General features: G+C 36.2%; 1 protein-coding gene across 13 annotated transcripts in view; it reads left to right on the top strand.

Annotated features, from left to right (window-relative positions):
* The window catches only part of CDC42BPA (CDC42 binding protein kinase alpha), a 321,871-nt gene that overhangs the window by 100,834 nt on the left and 201,852 nt on the right, over nucleotides 1-19,185 (top strand). For 12 of the 13 annotated variants that reach the window (XM_070501689.1, XM_070501686.1, XM_070501687.1 and 9 more), the window contains exons 3-4: nucleotides 7,890-7,973; nucleotides 15,495-15,590. In XM_070501689.1, coding sequence (XP_070357790.1) covers nucleotides 7,890-7,973; nucleotides 15,495-15,590 — 180 coding nt within the window. Of the gene's footprint in view, nucleotides 1-1,711; nucleotides 1,870-7,889; nucleotides 7,974-15,494; nucleotides 15,591-19,185 lie in introns of all 13 variants that reach the window. The other variant, XM_070501688.1, reaches the window with a different exon arrangement.

Raw genomic sequence — 19,185 nt, 5'->3', positions numbered from 1 at the left:
GATCCTTGGGGAACAACATTTAACAGGTTACAGAAAAAAAAAGGTAGGGAAGTATATTGATTGTCAGCAATGTCCAGTAATAAAGACAGGTCCAAGCGATGATAATTGAGAACAATATATTTTATTTGGAAATTGGAAGGTCATTATTGATCTTTGAGAGAATAATTTCAGTCCAGTAGAATGAGGGAGTCCAGTAGATTGAAATAGGTGATTGAAAGAGATGGAGAAGCAACTAAATGATGAGCAAGTGGAAAAAACAAGCATATTTTCCTCTTAAAAATGTGCTGTCTGGAGAAATGATGCCTTTTGGAAAAGGGACGTATTATCAGTTCCTTGAGGGTAAGGTAGGATGGCAGTAAAGTTTTTCGTTTTGGATGGGAGATGGTCTTGGAAAAGTTTATCAACTGATATTCATGAGCCAGAAGAAAGGGGGCTTGAAGTCCAGAAACAAACCTTTAATGGAACAAGGGCAAGAAGGGAAGGAAGGGTAGGCTCGAGGATCAAGATCTCAAATGATACTGTTAGCCTTGAAAGTGGTGAGGGCACTTCTTCCTTGGATTCTGAAGGAAAAGAAGTAAAGATAAGTAGAAATTTAGAAACATTAAAAGATGGTATGAGGGAATGTGAGGGATCTATTTTTGTGAACTGGCTAACAGGTCATCAATTGTGGGTGGATAGGACAGAGGTGGCATAGATGGTGGTGGCAGGGTGGCATGGGGTATTTAGAAGATTGGTAAAGGACAAAGAATTAATGGTGGGACTGCGGTTGGATTTTAGAACTCGGCTGAGAGTGAGCTATGGAAAAAAGGGAAGTAATTATAAAAATACTTAAAGAGTAATTTTTTTTTTTTCGTAAAAGGGACTGAATAAAAGGATAGGGCACTGGAGAATGACTTGTAAGTTCCTCCTTAGGATTGAGTGGGCAGACAGTTAAGGCCAGCGATATTTGCTCTACAGTCTTAATGCTTGGAAGAATTGGAGAATGGGGTGCAGGGCTGGGGAGTGGGCTGCAGCAGACCGGGAATAAGTCCTGCCTGGTCACAGGTCCCTGCGATTTAGACCTCAAGAGTCAACTCAGGGTGCTTAATGCTTGACTGATAATATTTGTGGATTAGTGTGAGAAGGTGTCTTTTTTTGCCTGTGTTTCTTTTGTGGTCTATTCTTGCTCTTTATGTGTATTGATTAAAGTATGTAAAATAAAAGCAGCAAACATTGCAGATAATTTATTATTTTAAGACAGAGTGAATTTTGTATAGAAAAGTAATATTGGCTGGATTATGAGCTCTTGCTGCTTAATTATTCATTCTTGGTTAAAATATCTCTGGTGGCTTCACATACCCTGTAGTGTTTATCAACTAACAGATTTTGAAATGCAAAGACAACCCTAAAGAGATCACTGTTTCCTCCAAGGCATTTTGTCTTCTATGAGGAATTTGTAAATAGGTATATAGACCCAGTAGATAGGCTCACCTCTGGCACTGATGATAGCAGCATTTCTATCAAATATGCTTTTACTTAAAAAAATAACACTATGAAAATAAAAGCACAATTTATGGAACTCCTATAAGAATTGCATAAATCATGGGAAACAATAAAGGAGCAAGATATAATTGAAAATCAACAGCTCTACGAGTTAAGAACCTTCTCTCTACGACTCAATTGTTGTCAGTTACTGCTTAACTTAACGCTGGGTTTTCCTTTTTGCTTTCAGGAAAACCTTTAACTTACGCCCTGGGTGTTGCCTGTCCACAGTTTCCTGGTGGCTCACCGCTTCTGCCTGCTCCAGCCTTGCTCCGGCAGCTTCAAGGCTTCTGGGCTTCAGAGCTTGTTGTGAAAGCTTGCTGCTTTGGCCTGCTACCCCTGCTTCAGGTGTCAAAAGCTTTTAATTAGCTTGCTTCCTCTAATTACTATAACTAGGCCCTTATGTGTCTGCATAACCTAGCCCTAGGGTCTGAAAGGAGAATTATTTTTAGCCATTCATTCTTCCTTAAAAACTCTTGTCCCCTGGCTGTCCTGGGATTCAAGGGAGATAGAAGTGTGAAGTTGTACTGCATGATGCTCCTTTGCAGGGCTAGTCCTCAGTCTATAGGGGCACACTGGTGTGGGCATCCTGTGTCTTTATAGCCAGTGTCTGTTCTGATTGGCCGATGCCCATGCTGTACCAATTTTTAAATATTTTGACTGTCACTACTGTATATATAAATTGTGTCTGCATAGAGAGGCTACCTCTAGCCGTTTAGTAAACTCTTTGTAGTGTTTTAGTTTGCTTGTTAAAGAGATTTAGTATTTTTTCATTATTTTGAACGTAAACTGATCACTAACAGAACAGTTTATAAAAAGCAATTACAGTGATTTCCATACATATTAACAATGATCATCATTAACATGTCCATAGGTATCAAGCTTAGAGGCATGATGAATGGGAAGATCTCTTTAGGACTATTCAGTACTTAGTAGTCAAGAACGCCAGCTCTGTAGTCAGATAGTGAGCACTGTACAACCCACTTTAAGTGGCATAAGAATTAAATAAGGTGATATGTGTAATGTGCTTAGCCCAGTGCCAGGCACATAGTAAGCTTTCTATAAATAAAGTTGTTTTTATCTTATTATTGTTAATAATAAATGATGGTAGACATTATACAGAGGAGATAAAAAGGAGACAAAAGCAATAAACAGCAGACAAAAGATAATGAAGGCTAAACTGTGAAGTCAAGACTTTAGGCTGTATATATTGTTAAGAGAGCGACATGAGCTGGAATAATCTGATATACGCTTAATAAATCTTAATATACATGATTGTATTTCATTGATCATAATGCCTTGTTTTTGTTTGAGTTTCAGTATCAGTTTAGAAGTGTACTTAAAGTTGAGAGTGTTGATGCTTTAGATCTTTCTATGTATATACACTCATATAGATTACAAATCATTCATCATTTATTCCACAAATATCCACTGAGTACCTATTGATTCCCAAGCACTGGGCATATAGTGAACAAATGAGAAAAAATAGTCTCTGCCCTCATATTTTAGTAAGTGAGGCAAACAATAAACAAAGTACATAAATCGAGTATATAGTTTGTTAAATAATAAGAGCTAAGGGGAAAAGGAAGCAAAGAAAAGGGATATGAAGTGTGAAAGGGCAGAATGCCATTTCAGTGAGGGAGGGAGAGAGCAAACCATGTGGCCACATAGGGGAGACTATTCAAGACCTGGGGAACAGCAAGTGCAGAGGTCCTGAGTTGGGTTGAACCAGGTGACCAGTATGTCTGGAGCAGAGTGAGCGAGGAGGGGACTAGCAGGAGACCTGGGAGGTTGGAGGACCAGAATACGTTACCCATATAAGTTACAGTAAGGATTTTGACTGTTACTTGGAGAGAGATTGGAAACTGTTGGAAGTTTTGGAGTAGAGTAGTGTCATGATCAGAGCTATGTTTAAACAGGATCACTCTGGTTGCTGTGTTGAGAATGGACTGTGGGGAGTGAGGACACAGAGAGGCTGGGTGGGACAAGCTAGGCAGGATATAATGGTAGGTGGGAATGATGTAGACCAGAAGAGGAATGGTGAATTCTGGATGTATTGAATATAGACTAGATTTGCAGAACTACGTGTTCTTGGATATTGAAATTCTATTCAATCTGGTGTGATCCTTCCTAAGTTGTATGTTGTAGCTATAAGTGATGATGCTTAAATTGTGTTTAAGAGCTCATTCCTTTACATTTGTCACCTCCTGATTTTTTCTGTAGTGTTTGCAGTTTTTCTAATACCATAATGCTTTTAATGTGAAGTCTTTAAAGACATCTCTACATTTGGTGTTTTTAAAATATATCTTTGTTCTGTGTTAAACTTATAATCTTCCAGTCAACACTAAATGTACTTTTCATTTTGATCAAATTAAGTAAGAAGAACATTTTAACATACTACCCTCTTATATGTCAATTTGCCAGGGTTCTTGAAAAATATAGAACCTGAAGTGAGAGTTCTAGGAGAATCCTCTTTTTTCTAGTTTTCTTCTACTGAAATGAACATAAAAATGATCTGTAGTGGTAAAGGAGAAAAGCAAGATCAATTTTATATTTTATCACTTCACCAGCTTCATATTCTTGTCTCCATCATGTCATCAAGTTGATAATTCAAGAATATTTCCTAAACTGACACTCTTTATTTCACCACATCCCACCTCATTCTAGAAGTTTCTAGTCAGCTCATGAAACTGTTATAAGAGAGCTTTGAGAATGTTTTTCATCCTGCAGCAGCGTGGCATTCCTGGTTACCACAGAAATGTGTAGAATGGGTCTCATTTTGGCCCTTTTCAGCCACATTACAATACCTCAGTAATTAGTGGTCATTTCATGACCAAGATGAGGTGTGGTATTCCACACTATCCCATTCAATGCTTGAAATTCTGCATATTCTGTACAGAAAATGTAGAATGGTAAATAGAAATTGTATACCTAGAAATACCTGATTTTGTAATATTTTGGTACCTGTCTTTCTCAGTATACATATGGCATAGAAATTTATAGGTATATATTTTATGTGTATATATAGAAAAATAATCAGCATTCGAACTTTAGTAAATTTCTTTTAAACAGTTTATTGTGAACGTTTCCCTATTAAATAGTATTCTTTAGCAGCGTTTTTGAGAATATGAATAATCTTCTGTCATTTTATGATATATTTAGTCAATTTCATCTTTCAGAATGCTTATTTCCAATATTTTACTTCTGGAAACAACACTGTGGTAAATATTGTGGCTTAGTTTTTATTTGTATGTATTTTCAATTGAGGATATTTCTAGTGATATTTCTATGTATATGTATGTGTCATGAGTATACCATTATAGGAAGTTAGAAGTTGAAGAGATCAAAGTTGCTTATTTCATAGTTAAAGAACTTGAAGAAACGGGGATGTATAATGTCAGCCACGTGTTAGTGGGAGAGCAAGCGCCAGTTTAGAGACTGGACTCGTGCTTCACACAAGGCCTGACGCAGTAACAGCTACCGCCTGCTGAACTCTTACTAAGTGCCAGACCCTGTTGTAAGCACTTTATACTTGTATTAATCGTTTTAATCTTTACTACAATTATATAAGGTAAGTACTGTTATTAACTCTGTTAAATCGATGAGAACACTGAAACTTTGAAAGGTTGTTGTCCCAGAGTTATACAGCTAATGACAGAGCCAGGGTTCAAACCCAAGAGGTCTGGCTGCAGAGTCCATGCTGTTGTCGGCACCCTGAATAGCCAATAAAATGCTAGCTCAGTGTCGGAGGGTTCAGTAAATGCTAGATTATTGCTGCTGCACAGCTCCATCATCCAGAGGTGGTTTTGGTTCCAGGATTTTTTGGCTTTTAGAAAGATAGTTTAGTGCGTATACTCTATTTTATATAGCACTCCTGTTGGCATTTGCAGCAGCACCTCATAAGCAAAGGCATTAGTGTTTCTGCAGCAAAGCGTGTTTGTCTACATTAAGTGAGATTAAAAAACTAGAAAACTATAATTAGCCTCATGTCAGTACATGCTGCCAAATGAGTTGTAAAAATCTTCTGGCTTTTAGAATTTCAGGTAAGGGATTGTAGATCTGCATAAAACTCTTAGTAGAGTGCCCGGCATTTAGAACACACTCCCTATGTGTTGGTAGATACTGCTATCACTACTACTACTGTAAATCATCACAGACTTATATATGCATACGCATAGAAAATTGGTGAATCACGCAGCGCTAGGATTTCTCACATCATGACCTGAGGGAGGGAAGATGTCAGTGTTAGAGTCTTTCAGCCATTCTTCCCTAAGTCATAATAAGAGAGGGCTTAAGTGGTAGCCTTCTGTGTGTCTTCCCTGTCCTAAACGTAGGCATATCTGGCTCAGTGCTCCTGTCCTTCCCTCCATTTGCACTCCAAATTATGCAACATATAATTTGAGTCTACAGAGTAGCTAAATTTGTGTTTTTAGCCTTTCAGAGGTCTTAGTGTCTCAAGTTTTTCCTTGCTCTTAATTATAGCCCCGTTTATTTTTTCCCCAGCTTTGTTGAGATATAATTGACATATAACATTGTGTAAGTTTAAGGTGTACAAAGTGATGATTTGATATGTGTATATATTACAAAATAATTACCACAGTAAGGTTAACACCTCCGTCACCTCATGTAATTACCTGTTTTCGTGGTTTATTTTTTGTGGTGAGAACATCTAAGATCTACTCTCAGCAACATTCAGGTATATAATACAATATCATTAACTATCGTCAGCATGCTGCACATTAGATCCTTGGAACTTACTTATCTTGTAACTGGAAGTTTGTCCCCTTTGACCAACATCTCCCCGTTTCTCCCACTCCCCAGTCCCTGGCAACCACCGTTCTACTCTCTGTTTCTCTGATTCTGACTTTTTTAGATCCTGTATAAGTGAGATCATTTACTGTCTTTCTGTATCTGGCTTATTTCACTTAGCATAATGTCCTCCAGGTTTATCCATGTTGTCGCAGAAGCGGGATCTCCTTCTTTTTTATAGATGAATAATATTCCATTATATATCCATATACACACACCACATTTTCTTTATCCATTCATCTGTCAGTGGACATTTAGGTTGTTTATATGTCTTGTACAAACTCTTTTATTTAAGCACGAGCCCACTAGGAGAGCAATTTAACTGACCCATCATTTCTCCAGATATGATCAGATGCAGCTAAAGACTAAAGTGATTGTATTTGAAATTGAGATATTTCCTCTTTCTTCCGACCATTTTAGTTGATGAAATACTGTAATCACAGTCCTATAACCATTTATGACACTTACCAAGAAATGTTCTAGTTTATATAGTATTATACACTGATTTTAATTATATGGTTATATTACTTTTATTGCAATCTGATCCAAATATAAATTTATTTAAATGCACTTGATATATACATTTGATTAAGATTTTAAAAATTATGACACTTGAATTTAAACCTATTCTCTATCCTTGAAAATATCTCTCTGGACTGTTTGAAGATATGCTGTATGTACTTTTTTCTCTCCTGAGTAATAGGGTAGTGTTTGTCTTCCCCTTCCTCAGCCCCCGGTAATGGAAACATCCTCACTGAACCTGTTATCTCCTCTTCTGTAGTTCGATCTCAGTCCTATAGCATCCCCAAGAAGCTGGAAGGGTTTTTAGAGATTATTTAGTCAAACTGGAGAGAAAAATAGAAACAGGAATGTAATCAGTTTGTTGAGGGTGAGAATGGGGGCTTATTTATTTGTGTTTGACAGGTTTTTGATCCATAACTAAAATACAGAAATATCTGTTCTTTTTTTTGTTGGAAAGGAGTGTGTAAAGTCAACAGTTTGTAGAGCTGTTAGCCTTAAATGATCTTTAGGGAGGTGTGTGTGTGTGTGTGTGTGTGTGTGCACGCGCGTATGGATGTGTTGGGGGTTGTGGTATTGTGTGTAGGACTATGTGGTGTGAAAAATATCACATTCAGTTTATTTCATATTGTTTGATCCCCACGAAACATATTTGTTTTGGCAGCTGGTATTCCCTGTAGCATCATGTTGGAATTTGGCATGCGTTATTTAATAAGCTCTAGTTATTTTATGTTGTACATTTTGATCAATTTCTTAGTGACAGTAGATGAGTTTAAATTCTAGGGCAGAAAACTTGAAAAGGAGAATATAGTATATAATTACCAACCGATAAATGTTCAGAAATACATTTGTTTGGCACATGTTTACTAATGTAACTTTTTCAACTGACAGTATTATTTGATTTAGGATCTTAGAATTTGAACTGCATGGAAATCATTGATAATTTTGGTATTTATTTTTTTACAGAGAGGAAAAAGGAAAATGGATGACTGTAAAAAATATCATTTGCCATATTTTAAAAGTTGTATTTCCTTTTCTAGGTTGCTGTGGTGAAACTAAAAAATGCAGATAAGGTATTTGCCATGAAAATATTGAATAAATGGGAAATGCTGAAAAGAGCTGAGGTAAGATTCTAATTATTGGAATATTTAAATAATATTTTAGAAATACTTTTAGAGAACTATAAAATTGTAGAGAGTCAGTAGATCTTTAAATATCACTTAGTTACATTTTATCTATGATGCATTATATTTTCAGGCCTAAGAGACAAATCCAACAATTCACAATTGTGATATAGTTATGATAAAAGTTATAATTTATAATGCTTATTTAATATTGGCTGAAAACCAAATGGAAACACTTGTACTGTGGGGCTTATACATTTATGTTAAAAGGATGTGTGGAAACCAGTTTCTTTTATAGGAAGAAATTTTGTAGTGATTGGTTCTCAATTTGACATAACTTGTTTATATTATTTTCTGTTTATCTGTATTCTGCTCTAAGCAAAAGTTAGCATGAGTTTTGAATATGCCGTCTCAGAATTCTTTGTATTGCTGATTATGCAGTAGGATTTATATTTGGTTATACATTATTAAAGAATGGTAGTAAAATCTGGTATTATAAGAATTGTCAATGTTTTTATATTGGTGCTAGATTTGAGGGAAAGATTTGCTGGAGGGATGTGTAAAATATCTAATAGCTGGTATGGTAGGGTCAGAACTGACATTACATATAAGCTTGGGGTGGGCTTCTGGAGGTCTCCTGCTGTGCTGGATAGTAGTGAGGGGCAGAATGGGGTAGGGCACCGAGGGGCCTCAGGGAAGCAGAAGTATTACTGGTGTGGAAATTTTCAGTATTTTAACGTACAGAGGGATTGTACTGCTGCGTAGGCCAAGTCTTAGCCTTGGAGGTTAGTTAAGATCCGTAAGAGGATAATGAGAAATTAGCCTTTAGAAATCTGGGGCCGGCCCCATGGCCCAGTGGTTAAGTTCCCGCACTCTGCTTTGGTGGCCCGGGGTTTCGCCAGTTCGGATCCTGGGCCTGGACATGGCACCACTCATTAGGCCACGCTGAGGTGGCATCCCACATGCCACAACTATAAAGAACCACAACTCAGATATACAACTACGTACTGGGGGGACTTGGGGAGAAAAAGCAGAAAAGGAAAAAAAAAAAAGGAAAAAGAAGATTGGCAACAGTTGTTAGCTCAGGTGCCAATCTTTAAAAAAAAAAATCTTTCTTTATCTCCTGGTACTTGTAGCAACCTGAAAAGGAACAAACAAATAGAGAAAAGCAAAAAGGTTCCCATGATGATAGATATGGTGGTAGTGAAAGTAAATACTTCATTATTCCTTTCCTTTGGGAACTTTGAAAAATCTAATAAAACCCAAGGAAGAAACTAATAATCACTTGTATTCCATCATCTAGAATTAATCAATAATTTTTTGCTTTCAGTCTTTTTTTCTCTGTGTCTACTGAAAAAAACTGCACAAGTGAAATATGAATATATTCTTTGTGAAACAAACAAAAGCACATTAAAGATAAAGCTAAAGTACTCTGACTACACCCCACCCAGGCCCCGCCCTTCTCTACCTCCTAGAGGCAATTGCTGTGTAATAATATCCTGTTTTAAAAAGTATCTGGAAACTTTTATGTCACTCTGGCATATGTGCCAGTGCCCAGGATATTCAGTGTTTATTTTTGAATTTTTCAAAGGCTGAATTGCTTTACTGTCACTGGTTGGATTTTCCAGGTCGTGAACACTAAGAATGAGTTTAGAGTATATTTATTAGGGAGTTCTTTTGAAAACAACAATTGTAGGAGGGAAGGGAGAGAAAACATGATTTGTCAGGGAGAAGTCAAACTGTCCACCAGCCTCAGTTGATCCAGCAGGGAACTACAGGGTAGAAGTGGTCTTTTGGAGTTGTCCCGCTTTGGGCCAAATGACTGACCTTTGGGCACCTGCCCCAGTCAGTCATTGGGTATGTGCCGCCTCCAGAAGGACATGGCCTTGGGCTACTGGGCTTTCTGCAGCTGAGGCAAACCCCGAGGGGCTGACAGCACTGTCAGCAGCTGGAGCAACGTATCTTTTATTAAGAAATAGTAATTATTATCTAATTGTTTCGGAGGAATAACAATTGTCAGTTTAGTGTTTCAAAGTTAGAACTTTCTAAAATTGAGTTAAAGTTTGTAGTTATTTTTTATGAAGTTGGATATATTGGGGAAGAATTGTGAAAAGGAAAGATAACTGGGTTAGTTTTCATTACTGATTGGAAGAAGTGGCAAAATTGAAGATAAAACAAGGAATAATTGAAAAATAAATATTATTTTGTTGAATTAAAAAGCATTAATAGATTGTATCTGGGGCAAGATGAAATAGATGTACTTCTTCCTATTGCTCCCATTAAGTACACTAAAGACCCTGGACGTTACATATAAAACCAACACAGGAAGACTCTGCGAAAGAAGGTATCCAGTCTTTCTGTCCAAAGTAATCGTTATTAAGAGTTTCTTATTTATCTTTAATGGAAAATTTTGCTATAATGGAATCATGTCAAAAGACTTATTTTTCACATTGCCTTTATCATTAAATAATATATATTAGATTTTTCCATTTCCATATTTATACATTTATCTCATTCTTTTTATTAGCTTCATTATACTGAATGGCTTTTTTTTAGTAGGATGATTTTTTAAAAAAACGCTGATGATCATTTAGATTGTTTCCCCATTTTTACTACTTTGAACTATTCTGTGGTAAAAATCTTTATACAGGTATTTTGGAGTACTTTTCAAGTTTATCCAAAGTGTGAACTTTAGTAAGGTGGACTCAAGCTATCAATATATTTACTTATTTCACTGAATCTAAATACGTGTGATTGGCAAAGAGAAATTTCAAAATGAGAGAAAATGGTGCATCAGGACTAGTCATGCCACCTAAGAAGTGTATGGAATGCAGAATAAAAATGAAAGGGACTGTGAGATGCTGCTGATCAAAGCTGTTGCTTTTGGCTACCCTGAGACACTCCTGTTTGTGTACACTGAGCTTGAAGCAGTTTTAAGGATGGTTTTTATACTAAGGGATTTTCGCATTGTGCTGCCTCTAGAATTTACCTACTCCCCAGATTAAACTTCTTGAAAGTGGAACTCCGGTTGGGGAGGAGGGGCGAGTATACATTTAAACTTTGATAGCTGTTGCCAAATTGTCTTCTAAAAAAGTTGGATCAGTATATTTTTGCACTCATAGTATGTAAATGTGTATGTTTTCTCACATACTTGTTGATGTTATCAAATGATTTTCTTTGACAAATAAATTTTAAAAATGATAGATCTCGTGTTTGGCCATGAAATATATATTAAACTGGAAATTTAAAAGTAAATTTATGCCTTGGTATATAAAACCTGATACTTGGATTCTTGCATTTTGCAATTTGAAATTCTGCTTGTTTATCTGTTTTTTAAAAATAAAAAATTTTGGCTTTTCCCACTTAAATGTTAGAATGATTCAGTTATTATTTGGAGGAATTTCTCTGTGTTAATACTTTATAGGTGAGAGAAGTCTTCATTACTAATCAATGAAAAGCCAAAGTAGATATCATCTGAGTGGATTTTCTCATTTTAATACCTAATTTCCAAGTATTCAGGCAGTTTTGATGTGCTGTATAAGAATGTCGATCTGATGAATGTGCCTATGGATCTGGGGAGGAGATTCATATCACAGCTTGCAGAATTGTTATCATTTATATATGGTCCTTATTAACCTCTGTTTTAACATGGGTGTACTGTTGCTCTTTCTCTTTGACCAATAGCCCATTAAGGATAAAATTTAAGCAATATGTGACTGAATATGAAAAATGTACAACTGTATAACAGTCACAGCCATCGCTATGTCAAGCAGAATGTTTGGTTGAGTTGAGTGTGAGTGACAGAATCTGAAGAAGCTATATGGTATCCAGTAACCCCCTCCTACATGTTTATTGTGTTTTTAGAGTCAAATATTCTATTTTTAAAGGCGGATACTCTAAAAAATCTTTAGTTTTCTTAAAAAAGGTAATTGAAGTAGATATTATTATAGCCTTTAACCATGTTGAATCCTTGGCACAACTTTATGAACCTGATGGTATACATGCATCGTGGTTTGGTTAATATTAATCTAGAACAAGGTCTCAGCAGTGGCACTAGTGACATTTGGGTCCAGATAATTCCTTTTGGGGCTTTCCTGTGCTTTGTAGTATGTGTGGCAGCATCCCTGGCCTCTTCCCGGTAGATGCCATTAACATCGCTCCCCCGAATTGTGACAACCAACTGAGGACAGTGTGACATAGTGAAGCAAAAAAAGAGACTGCACTTCACATCTAAACTCCTTATATGGGGCATTAATAGAGACAATTTAATATCTAAATATTTACAGATAAAATCTTTTGATGTCTGGGATTTGCTTTAAAAAAAGCATGTGTGTATGGAGCCAACTGGTGGCATAGTGGTTAAGTGCATGGGCACTGCTTTGGCAGCCTGGGGTTCGTAGGCCCAGAACCCTGGGCATGGACCTAGCACTGATTGTCAAGCCATGCTGTGGTGGCATCCCACATAAAATAGAGGAAGATTGGCACAGATGTTAGCTCAGGGGCAGTCTTCCTCATACATACACACACAAATCCTGTATGTGTGTGTACACACATGTGTGAGCACATATATGCGTGAAAGGAGGTTGGTGGTAAGCAGGTGAGGGTGTGGATGAAACAAGATTGAACAATAAAATAATTGGTGAAGTTGGTTGATGGGTACGTGGGGGGAGGGGGCTGTTATATATGTTTGAAGTTTTATATCATAAACAGTTTATTTTATATTTTTTACTTTTAAAAATTAATTTTTCACTAAACAGTTTAACATAGATTAGAATCTACTTAAAATTTAATCTGTTCTGTTGACAAAAAGTCTTTGGAGCTTTATTTAGTTTGGAGTCATTAATCAAATGTTTATTAGATTCCAGCAGAATGTCTATAAAATTCCAAACAGCTGTCATAGTAAGATAAAGCCAAGAGAAGAGTCTCCTGGGCTCTGACAGCCTCACAACCTCTCTAAAATGTTAGCAGCAAACCATAACCTCAGGTCAGTTAAATTCTAAAACAGAACTTAGTGGTGAGTATGTCAAATGATTCTGTTTTCCCCCTAAAGTGAACCAAAGCGTGTTGTAGATTTTTATAATCTAATTGACAGGTAAAACTGCCCATTCGTTTGGTGTAAGCTTTAATTGTTTTCAGTATTTTCTCTGGTGATGCTATTTAATGCATGGCTTTGGAAATTCTATTAGATCAAATAAAATTTGTGGAAATATATGGGAAAAAATTAGGGTAATTGTATAACAATGTTAATTGTTTTATGTGTCATAAGCTATTGAATTTTCCTTCTGGTAAATAAATTACTAAACACCTACCATGTACAGAATACTGTATGGTGATTTTTCAGTGTATATGGAATATGGTACAGCCGTTAAGAAAATTAGGTAGGTCTCCATGTACTGGTATGGAAAACTGTTCAGGTATATTGTTACTTGAAAAAAGCATCCTACAGAGCACTGTGATCTCATTGTATAAAGAAAAGAAAAGATAGGGGAGATGGGATACTATGTGAATATATAGGATGTGTGTGTATGATTACGTGTACACAGCAATTTCATGAGAATGTAACTCAACAACGAGTTAGTGGGGGTAACCTCTGAACACAAGAAGTGGACAGTGCAAGTATAGGGGCATGACTGAGGGAGACTTGCAGTTTCTGCTTTACCTTTCAGTTCTTTTTGAACTTTCTGGCATAGTGGAGTTTTTTTGTTTTTTGTTTTCATTTTTTTTATTGAGTTCATAGTAGTTTACATCATTGTGAAATTTCAGTTGTACATTATTTCTGTCTGTCACCACGTAGGTGCTCCCCTTCACCCCCTGTGCCCACCCCTCACCCCTCTTCCCCTGGTAACCACTGAACTGTTTTCTTTGTCTATGTGTTAGTTTGTCTTCCACGTATGAGTGAAATCATATGGTGTTTGTCTTTCTCAGTCTGACTTATTTGGCTTAGTTTAATACCTTTCAGGTCATCTATGTTGTTGCAAATGGGATGATTTTGTCTTTTTTTCTGGCTGAGTAGTATTCCATTGCATGTATGTGTGTATATATATATGTGTGTGTATATATACACACATACACACACACACCACATCTTCTTTATCCAGTCATCAGTCACTGGGCACTTGGGTTGCTTCCATGTCTTGGCTATTGTGTATAGTGCTGCAGTGAACATAGGGGTACATATATTACTTTGGATTGTTGATTTCAAGTTGTTTGGGTAGATACCCAGTAGTGGGATAGCTGGGTTGTATGGTATTTCTATTTTTAGATTTTTGAGGAATCTCCATACTGTTTTCCATAGTGGCTGCACCAGTTTGCATTCCCACCAGCAGTGTATGAGGGTTCCCTTTTCTCATAGTGAAGTTTTTTAAATTCAAAATTTAAAGATGATGTATTATACAATTATAATGTATCATATAAAATTCTTTTTTATTTTTGGCCACACATTTCTAAGGTTCTCCAAGATATAGCTTTATAATGGTGGTAATATATTCTCAGAATAAATGAAAACTTATACAAATCAGTAAGAAAACGACATTTAGAAAAAATGGGCAAAGGGAGTAAACTATTCAAAGAGAAAGCTCAGATGCCCAATAAGTGTATATAAAGCTATTTATCTGCACCTGTAATTAGGAAAACGTTAAGTAAAAGAACAATGAGATATTATTTCACATCCATCATATTGACAAACGCTTAAAAATCTAATAATGCTAAGTGTAGTTGAGGATGTGGGCAAAGAAGAAAATTGGCTGTCTCTGGGAAAGTTGAAAATGTGTATATCTAGCATTTCTACTTCTAAGTGTATATCCTAGAGAAACTCTTGTACATTTGAACAAATGTATTCATTGCAACGTTGTAATAACACAAAATTGTGAATTACCTATGTTTTCATGATTAGGGGGTTACATTAATAAATTCTGGTGTATTCAAACAGTGGAATACCATAGCAATTAAAAGGAAGAGAGCTATTTTTGAGTAAAAAGTAATCAAGTTGCAAAAGGATAAAATTATACCATTCATGTAAATTTTCAAAACAGTTCTATTGTTTTTGGACACATACATGTGTGATCAAAGCATATGATGGGAGGAGTGTACACTAGCTTCAGATTCTTCATTGTATCAGGGGAGGATGGAGGAGAATGGTGTAGGAGTAGGAGGGCTGCAGCTTGTATCTTATTTCCTTAAAAAGTAAGAAGAACAGAACTGAATATGGCAAAACATTGATGTTTATGTTGTCTGGATGGTAGGTTGGATCATGGTTGTTAATTGTATAATTCTGTGTGTTTTTCAGATTTTCTTAAACTATACTGGAATTTTTAATATAAAATATTTTTTAAATGTGCTATTCCAGTTGTCCAATTTCTCAGGATGCTTTGAAACTTGACTTGTTGCAAAGTTGTATAATATTGGATGTTTTCCTTTTCCAGAACAGAAAATAGAATAAACATTATTAACTCATTGTTTTCATAATATGTTTCCTAGTTTTACATTATGTTCTCTATCTAAAACATTTTTTTTCCTTTTCAGACAGCATGTTTTCGTGAAGAAAGGGATGTTTTAGTGAATGGAGACAATAAATGGATTACAACTTTGCATTATGCTTTCCAGGATGACAATAACTTAGTAAGAATCATTTTATTTTGTTACTGTATTCTTATTAATTTTTTGTTGGCAGAATTTAACATTATTTTCTTTTAAGCATGTTTAAATGTAGATGTTATGTAGAAAACCACTGAAGTTTGGAGTATAAGATGTTTATTTGATATGTGATTTTTTTTTCCTGGATAATTCAGTACCTTTCCATTGATACTTTTTATGCTTTTTAATAAGCAAGTGAAAACCAAGTCCAAAAGATTTAACTTCTATAGAAGCTTAGGAGTTTTTCTTTGCATGGTTTTCCCAATATATTTTATTTGTAGTATCCTGTTACTATTTGAAATTTTACATGTTTTTCAAAGTGGCCATGTGCTACTTTAAGTAGAGCCACATTTAAAATCTAGGCCATATCTAATTTTATCTTGACATCATGAACTACTTGACATCATGAGCTACTTGACAAAATAAGTTGGGAAAGAACTTAGAAGAAAGTCAAAACATTAGAAGCACTGTGAGTGGGAGATTGAAGAGATGAACGAGTGAATAGGAAAATAAGGTGAAATTGACCCAGTTAAGTGTACAACTCCTTGGCCTGCTATTCAAGGCTCTTCATTTTCTGACCCCAATTTTTATTTCAAAGTTTATTTTTTAGCATGTATTGAGTTCCTGCTATGTGCCAGGCACTACACTATGTACTGGGATATAAATATTAATAAACATTTTTTATTCATTTGATAAATATTTATTGGCCATGTGCTGTATGCTCAGCACTGTTGTCTAGATTCTGGAGATTCGGTAGTGAATAAGACAAAGAATCTCTTTTCTTTTTGTTCTTAATTCTCATGAGGGGAGTTAGACAATAAAATCCAAAATCAAGTAAGTAGTATTTTCGGATTATTTCAGATGAAGAAAATACAACAGTTATTCAAAAGTATGCAGTCAATGAGAACTGTCTTTTAAGACAAATATACATTAGCTAAACCAAGGGAGAAGAGGCGGAGAGGGCTCGGTGAGGAAAGCACAGAGACGTGAAGCAGCTTGTTAGATTCGTATCGATGAAGGATGGAAAAAGAGGCTTGGGGATGGGGGAGGAGAGATGAGAGTCACATCATGTGGCACCTTACATGTTATAGTAAGGAAATTAGACTTTCACAACATGTTTTTTAAAAACAAGCTCTTTTTGGTTGTGGAACTCTTGTATTTGTGTTTTTTAAGTGATAATTTATCTGAAAGCCTAGGCGTATAGAAATGGAACTGCCCTGATTGATCTCTGGGCTTCCTCCACCTTCCCTCACGATTCCTCAGGAGTCTCGCAGAGCGAAGTTTGAATGTGGCAGGAAAGGACTAGGGTTGTTAGAGGGATGAGAAGAAGGCGAGTGGGATTCAGTAACGAAGGGGAGAGAGGGGTAAAGTGAGGCTTCCAGAGTGTGGACCGTGCTGAGGAGTTCAGATTTTATTCTAATTTCCAGAAGGGTTTTAAGGAGAGTACGGTGATCAGTTTTACATTTTACATAGAGCATCCTGGCTGCAGCGTGAACCATGGATTTCAGGGCACAGAATGAGAGGCCAGGAGACTAGTCAGGAGGCTTAAATATTCAGGTGACAGGTGCTGAGGGCTTGCGTAAAAGTGATAGTGTCCTGGCAGGGATGAAGAGGGGGGGATGGTTTCAGGTACTGTTTAGGAAGGAAAGTAATCCCAACTTGCTGTGTTTGAGTGGATGTTATTAGAGGAGAGAGATGAGTTGGGGAAAATTGGAGGAAGAGAAAATTTAGAGTGAAGGGGAAGTGATTAGTTTAATTTGATATATGTTGGGTTTGAATTGTCATGTGATCCATTTAATGGGTTAGATATATAAGTCTAGTGCTTCTGAGGGTGAATAACTCTACGGATCTTGGAGTTCTTATCTCGTAATCAGATTTCGGCAAACTACGGCCTGCAGCTCAAATCTGGCCCACCACCTTTTTTTGTACAGCCTGCAAGCTAAGAATTGTTTCTACATTTTAAAATAGTGGAAAAAATCAGAATAAGTTATTTTGTGACATGTGAATATTACATAAAATTCAAATTTCAGTGTCCATAAAGTTTTATTGGAACCCAGCCATGCCCATTGATTTATGTGTTGTCTGTGATTGCTTTTGTGCTACAGTGGCAGAGTTGACTAGTAGTGACGGAGACTGGCAAGTGACAGAGGGTAGCATGCGGTGCCTGTTACTCTCATCCCTTTGCACTGCTGCTCAGCACACTACAAATTGCAGTGACATTTATAACTTTATAGCATTTCAAGCACTATACATATTGCTGTACCATGACATTTCACTATTATTTTTATTAATAGTGCCTTTGCATCATATCAATATAAGAGAAGAAGAGAAAAGTAAATTTCAAATATCATACTTTTAAGGTAAAGTAGAGTGTGGGTTATTTTGTTAGCGAATTAAGTGACAACACAGTGTTTGTTATGCAACTATTATCAGTAGAAAGGTACTGATAGAATACAAGGCACATCTACACTGGCCAAACTGAGCTCTCCTGACAACATTCCCAACTCACAGGAAAGCAGCAGTCAGAAAGGTTGGAAAATCTAAGACAGAGTATCTTATCACGGCAGAATTTCTTCACAAAAATAAAAAATGAAAAGAGGCCACAACAGTTGTAAGTTCCTGAGTGGCTCATTTGTTAGCCAACAAGAAAAGCAGTTTACCAACATTGAGTTAATTAAATCATGTTTGAATGCAGCAGCCAAAGAAATGTGTCCACAGAAAACAAACTTGTCTAAGACTGTTAGCCTTTTGGTGAAAACAGTTGCTCAAAGAACTGAGGACTTTGGGAGCGGCATCAGTGGTTGATTATAAAACCACGGAAATGATTTTGAGTGGTTTTCTTTGGCTCTTGAGTTGAAAGATGTTACTGATTCTACTCAGTTGTTGTCATTTGAGGAATCCATGCTGAGTTTGAAGTAAGTGAGGAATTAGCCTCTATGAATAGTTTGCATGGAATAAATATAGTCAATAGTGTTTTCAAAGAAGTTGAGAAAACACCAATTTGGCACAACCTGAATTGGAATCTGCTAAGATATATTACAGTTGAAAGTGGTAAAATGTGTGTGTAGCAGGAAAAGGCTTAGTTGGACAGCTTTACAAATATGTGAAAATATTAGGTGCGTAAAGCCTGTGGATATTCATTGCCTTATTAATCAGCTGGTTGTTTGCAGCAAATATTTGAATATCTTGTGTGATTGAACCAGTGGTATCAACGTTGAACTTCATTCAGTCTCGTGGGAACAGCTGTTATCATTTCCATGAACTTTTGTCAGAAATCAAAGCTGAATATCCTGACTTGCTGTGCCATACAGCCAGTCAGTGGTTTTGCAGTGGTAACATTTTATTGGGATAGTTTGAACAAATGGCCAAGATTAAAATATTTCTGAACAAAAAAACCCTGCCCTCAACCATTACTATGAAATACTGAATAGCTTTGGAAGTTAGCTTTTCCTTAGAGTTGATATGTTTTTAAAATAAATTTAACCTAAAATTACAATGCAAAATAGCACTTATATGCAAAACTTATGCTGTAGTGAAGTCATTTTGACAACTGATTTTGAATTAAAGTAATATCAAGCTG

This window comes from Equus asinus, chromosome 30 (genome assembly GCF_041296235.1).
Source record: "Equus asinus isolate D_3611 breed Donkey chromosome 30, EquAss-T2T_v2, whole genome shotgun sequence".
NCBI classification, from domain to species: domain Eukaryota; kingdom Metazoa; phylum Chordata; class Mammalia; order Perissodactyla; family Equidae; genus Equus; species Equus asinus.
The sequence above is the reverse complement of the archived record's forward strand: the minus strand, read 5'-3'. Positions and strand labels throughout refer to the sequence as shown.